A 6,442-nucleotide genomic window follows, 5' to 3' on the forward strand; every position below is an offset into this window, starting at 1 on the left:
TGTATGTAAAACCTAGAAATGAGGTGTTTGCTAGGCATGTCCTGGCCACACGTAGGCAGGGGTCGGGTGAGTCTCTAGACCAGTTTCTCCAAGCTCTGAAGCTCCTAGCAAAAGACTGTCAGTTCAAAGCAGTGTCGGCAGAGCAGGCGTGTGATAACTATGTTAGAGATGCATTCATCAACGGACTTTCTTCTGGTGCCATTCGTCAAAGACTACTCGAAAATATAACTCTTAACTTGCAAACTGCTTATGAACAGGCACGCACTTTAGAGATGGCTCAGAAACATTCTGCTTCTTATACTACTGTTGAGCCAATTACTGCTGCTGTACCTCAGCCAGAAAGTCAGTCAGGTGATTCAGAGTGTTTAGAAAGTAGTGATAAAACTGCTCATCTTGCCGCCACTACTGGCGCCAATCAGTGTTTTTTCTGTGGTTTGAAACGGCACCCTCGGTTCAAATGTCCTGCTAGGGAAGCTTTATGTCTAAAGTGTAAGAAACAAGGACATTATGCAAAAGTGTGTAGGTCAGGGAAACCGGTAGGGGATACCTCTGCTGGTAAAACTAAATATTCGGCAGCAACACTGGCTACTGTGTCTGGGGCTGCGCCTAGTAGTCTTAGTAAATCTTTGAGTTGTTTGAAAGTTAATGGTCTCCCTGTTAATGCACTTATTGATACAGGAAGCTCGGAAAATTTTGTGAGTCAGAAGATTGCTAAAGAAAACAACCTAATCATACTTCCTGACGACGGGCACGTCTCCATGGCTGATGCGTCTCTCTCGTCCAAAATCTTAGGTCATTGTTGTGTGGATGTGGAGCTGCAAGGACAAATTTATCCTAGTGTAAAACTCAAAGTGCTGCCAGCCCTGTGTAGTGATGTAATTTTGGGGCATGAATTCTTGAAGAATCATTCTGCTCTAGAAATGGCTTTTGGAGGAGCACGCCCACCACTCAAGATATGTGGGCTGGCTGCAGTGAAGTTGGTTGCGCCCGCACTCTTCAGCAATCTGACAGCAGACTGCAGACCCATTGCTGCAAAGTCGAGACATTACTCTCAGGCTGATAAGGAATTTGTCAAAACTGAAATTGGTAGAATGCTACAAGAAGGAATAATAAGACCCAGCCAGTCTCCATGGAGGGCCCAGGTGCTAATCACTGCAGGGCACAATCACAGGAAGAGAATGGTGATTGATTATTCACAAACTATAAACAGGTTTACTGAGCTGGATGCTTACCCTTTGCCTCGGATCGATGAAACAGTGAACAATGTCTCAAGATTTAAAGTGTTTAGCACCTTGGACCTGAAGAGCGCCTACCACCAAGTGCCAATAAGAGAAGACGAAAAGTTGTACACTGCTTTTGAGGCGAGTGGAAAGCTGTATGAGTTCAATCGAATCCCATTTGGTGTGAAGAACGGAGTGGCCGCTTTCCAACGAGTTGTGGATCAGATCCTTGCAAAAGAAAAGGTGGAAGGGGCATTTGCTTATGTGGACAATGTGACTGTATGTGGAGAGACGGAAGAGGAGCATGACAAAAACCTAAATCATTTCTTGAAAGTGGCGAAGGATTACAACCTCACCTTTAATCATGACAAGTGTGATTTCAGGACACAGTCTATAAACCTTCTGGGATACTCTATAAAGGACGGAGAGATCAGACCTGATCCAGAACGACTGCAGCCTCTCTTGAGTCTACCCCTTCCCAAGGATACTGCCTCTCTTCGGAGAATGTTGGGGTTGCTTGCTCATTAATCACGATGGATACCCAACTTCTCTGAGAAAGTCCGGCCTCTTTCACACTCCACGAGATTCCCATTGTCTTTTGAAGCTTCTCTGACTTTTGAGAAATTGAAGAATGAAATTGCGAAGTCCGTGGTGCAAGCCATTGATCCTACATCCCTTTCACAGTCGAAACAGATGCCTCAGACCATGCCATTGCCGCTACTCTCACTCAGAATGGACGTCCTGTAGCGTTCTTCTCTCGCACTCTCTCTGACAGTGAACAAAGACATTCTTCAGTAGAGAAAGAAGCTTATGCCATAGTTGAGGCCCTCAGAAAGTGGAAGCATTACCTAATTGGTCATCACTTTAAGCTGATTACTGACCAGCGAAGTGTAACATTCATGTTCGACACAAGATCTTCAAGCAAAATCAAGAACGACAAGATAGCCAGGTGGCGCATTGAACTGTCATGCTACCACTACGATATAGTGTATCGTCCAGGTACGGAAAATATTCCTGCAGATGCTCTCTCGCGTGTCTGTGGTGCTGTAGCTACAGACAAACTCAAACAACTGCATGAAAGTCTATGTCATCCTGGAGTGTCAAGGATGGTGCATTTCATCCGAGTTCGGAACCTGGCTTATTCTGTTGAGGATGTAAAGAAGGTTACTGCTTCTTGTCCAGTCTGCTCTACTGTCAAACCTCAGTTCTATAAGCCTGATGATGGCCATCTGGTGAAAGCTACTCAGCTATACGAGAGATTGAACTTGGATTTTAAGGGGCCCCTTCCGTCACAGTCGAAAAACAGATACTTGCTCACAGTCATTGACGAATTCTCACGGTTCCCTTTTGCGTTCCCTTGTTCAGACATGACTGCTGGTGCTATCATCGGGTGCTTGGTACAACTGTTTGCACTATTCGGAATGCCAGCATACGTACACTCAGACAGGGGAGCCTCTTTCATGTCAGAAGAGCTGAAGAAATTCTTACTAGAGAAAGGAGTGGCTACCAGTCGCACTACGCCCTACAACCCAAGGGGCAATGGTCAGGAGGAGAGGTACAATGGAATCATATGGAAAACCATTCGGTTAGCTCTCAGAACAAGGAATCTTGATGTCTCGCAATGGGAAGTTGTCCTCCCAGATGCACTTCACTCTATCCGTTCCCTGCTATGTACGTCAACTAATTGTACACCACACGAGCGTTTCCTAAAGCATCCTCGGAAGTCCACGTCAGGTCGTACGTTGCCTACCTGGCTCATCACCAAAGGTCCCGCTCTATTAAGACGACAAGTACGGCACAGCAAGAATGACCCTCTAGTAGATGAAGTAGAAATAGTAGAAGCTAATCCTGAATATGCCCATGTCAAGTTTCCTGATGGTAGAGAGTCCACTGTGTCTTTGAGGCATCTTGCACCTTTAAGTGGTGATGATAGTAGCAGCGTGGAGGCCACCAGACCTTCACTGCCGCAATCTCTAGAGCAGTGGTTCCCAACCTTTTTTTCAGGTGACCCCAATTATGTTTTTCAAGATAGGACCGCGACCCCAATAATTTAGTTGCATATCTATGTGTTATTAAAACTATATATTACTAGTTGTCGGCTATAAAAGTAAGGAACGACAACTATTATGAGTATGTGTAAGAGAGATACTGTAAGGTTGTGAAAGACAAAAGTAACATAATTGAATTTTATTAGAACTACAGCATTGTGAATTTTAAAGCCTGACATTAATCAAAACAACCACTTCTAAAGTAATATTCTGTCACATTCCTCAAAAAATAAACTAAAAGGAGTACCTGTTTTCTGTGAAATGATAAATGAATTTCAATGAGAGCCTTGGGCCTGGATCATGTTGCTAAGTTTCTCTATTCGTGGTTCAGTCTTGGAAAGTGCTACCCTCAAATCATGTTCGGGTTGCAGTCGATTTCTATATCTTGTTTTGATGGCAGTCAGAGCTGCAAATCCCGATTCACATAAATAGGTTGTAGCGAAAGGCAACAACATTTTCACAGCCTCGCATCCAAGGACTGGTTTCTCTTTCTTCACAGCAGTCCAGAACACACCTAGTGTTTGTCGTTCGAAATTAAAACGAAGAGTTTCATCATGTTGCACCTCGATGAGCTCCTCTTGCAGATTTTGGATAGAAGACTCTTCTTCTGAAAGGTCCTCGGCTTGGACATCGAAGGGTCTGCACAACCATTTGTACTTCTCATGCAACTCTCCATCCGGAATATACTTGTCAAACTCCTCAATCAATTTCTCAAGGTGCCCCAAAATGACACTTTGTACGTCCAGAAGTGAGGCGTCTTCTTCATCTTCCAGAAAAAGGTTCATAAGTGGAAAGGACGCAGTTTTCCCCAGTTCGATCTTTCCCTTCCACAACCTCAGCTTTGCTTTAAAAGCCTTGAGCTTTTGTGACACAGAGATAAGAGTTTCATCTTTTCCTTGCATAGACACATTTAACGAATTCAACTCCGAAAATATGTCTGTCAGATATGCCAGTTTAAGCAACCACCTTGGTTCTGTAAGCCTTGCTGCCAATGCATGTTTCTTCTCGTGTAAGAAGATTTCAACCTCTGCACGCATGTCAAGCAGCCTCTGGAGCACTTTCCCTCGGGACAGCCACCTGACAGAAGAGTAGTAAAGCAGGTGTTCATATTCTGATCCCATATCAGAGCACATCTGACTAAACAGCCTTGAATTCAAGGCTGATGATTTAACAAAATTCACTATTTGAATCACATCTTCTATAACAGTGTTAAGCTCAAGTGACATTTTCCGAGAGGCAAGGTTTTCCCGGTGGAGCAGACAATGAGTCACTATCACTGTGGGGTTGACTTGTTTTACTCTGGCAGTGAGCCCCTGACGTGCCCCTAGCATTGCAGGTGCTCCATCTGAGCACACACTGTAGCACTGATCCCATTTAAGTCCCTCTTCTTTGATGAAGTTATCAACCAGCTTGAACAGATCTTCACCTGTTGTTGTCGTCTCCAGTCGTTTACAGAACAGGAAGTTCTCTTCAATGTCACTCTTCCCTTGGTATCTTACATACACCAAGAGCTGAGCATCGTCACTGACGTCAGTAGACTCATCCAACTGCAAGCTGAATTTCCCACTCTCCTTGATGGCAGCCACTACCTGTTCTTTGATGTCTCCTGACATCTCTTGAATTCGTCGGTTGATTGTGTTATCTGACAGTGGAATAGTTTGAATTTTTTTCACTGCAGCATCTCCGAGGATAGTACTCACCATATCAAGGGCTGCTGGCTTTACTAATTTTTCCCCAATTGTGTGTGGCTGCATACACTTTGCAATTCTTTTTGCAACGAGATATGATGCAAGTGTGGCTTGTTGAACAGAATACACTCCTGTGTGCCTAGGGTTGTCTAACCGCTGACGCTTCAGTTGTTCTTCTTTTCTCTTGAAATACTCAAGATCTTTCCCTGCCAGAGCTGTGTGTTTTCCCTGGAGATGGCGCTTAAGCTTATTTTCTTTAAGCGACTCGTGGCTGAGCACTTCCCCACATACAACACACTGAGGTTTTTCGGTACCATGATCGATGAGACACGTAAATCCAGTGCCAAGGAATTCTTCTTTGTACACCCGCTTTCTGGACATCACTGAAGAATCTGAAATCAAATTCATAATTGTTCAGTTACAGTTCAAACAAAACATTTTGTTTGGTTGTCATACGCAGGTATGGGGGAGAATAAACAAATAAATATGGGTTTTCGAAGGCTCAGCTGTTATGAACACTGTGAATAGCCTATCATCCACTGACATACTGTGGTGCAATATCTTGTCGGCAAGGGAAACACACAATTTTAATTGTCGGCACACGCACCACTTTTCATGAGCATTTAAGAATTTTATAGAATCAAAGACTGAGTACAACCTATTCAGCACATTCCATATCAGTAAACAGGTACAATAAAGTACATCAACTTACCGATATACGACGAACAATGTGCAGACAGTGTTTCCCGGTGCGACAGTACAGCTGGAGTGGAGTACCAGCAGTAGCAGCGGCTTGGTGGTGGACAAGGACGGTAATGCTGTTCGCGTACCAAACGCGTATGGCACAGTTCAGGGTTGCCAGCATTACAATTCAGTGTCCTATATTTATATATAAATGGAAATATACACAAATAGAAAAATAAAGATCCACAATTGCGTTTGTATATTTTTCTTTACTAATCTTTACTAAGAGATCAACTAAATGGCTTAGATTTTTTTATTATAATACGTTGTCTGGCTGTAGCCTCCAGTAGCTATAGACAAGTTTGATACAGCATTGGCAGTCAGGACTACTACATTTGAATAATTATATAATACACAAGCAAAAATTCGCAACTATCCCTCAACTAATATGTGATTGTATATCCTAGAATTGAAAATTGACTGTTTTAAGTTCGAGGACTTGGCGACCCCAGGAAAAACGCTTGTCGACCCCATTTGGGGTCGCGACCCCAGGGTTGGGAACCACTGCTCTAGAGTCTCTAGGTATATCAGAGTCTGAGGTGCGCCGTCCAGATGCTAGAGCAAACTCGGAACCTGCTCTTCAAGAAGTCACTCATGACGTTACACCCGGGGAAAGTGCTGTTCAAGAGCATCCTGCTGCATCTGGTCAAGGCACTACACCTGTACCACTCCGGAGGTCCGAAAGGACCCGGCGGGCACCTAAGTATTTTGATGATTATGCTGCTTGAATTTCATAGGTGGG

General features: G+C 43.9%; 1 protein-coding gene across 1 annotated transcript; it reads right to left on the bottom strand.

Moving 5' to 3' along the window:
• Positions 1–3,543: 3,543 nt before the first annotated feature.
• LOC126993622 (SCAN domain-containing protein 3-like) lies at positions 3,544–6,208 on the bottom strand. The gene is made up of 2 exons (XM_050852792.1): positions 5,669–6,208; positions 3,544–5,348 (listed from the first exon to the last, which is right to left on the bottom strand). The coding sequence occupies exon 2, from the start codon at positions 5,335–5,337 to the stop codon at positions 3,544–3,546; it is 1,794 nt and encodes a 597-aa protein (XP_050708749.1). The 5' UTR covers positions 5,338–5,348; positions 5,669–6,208.
• Positions 6,209–6,442: the final 234 nt, after the last annotated feature.

Source organism: Eriocheir sinensis, unplaced genomic scaffold (genome assembly GCF_024679095.1).
Source record: "Eriocheir sinensis breed Jianghai 21 unplaced genomic scaffold, ASM2467909v1 Scaffold641, whole genome shotgun sequence".
Taxonomy (NCBI): Eukaryota; Metazoa; Arthropoda; class Malacostraca; order Decapoda; family Varunidae; genus Eriocheir; species Eriocheir sinensis.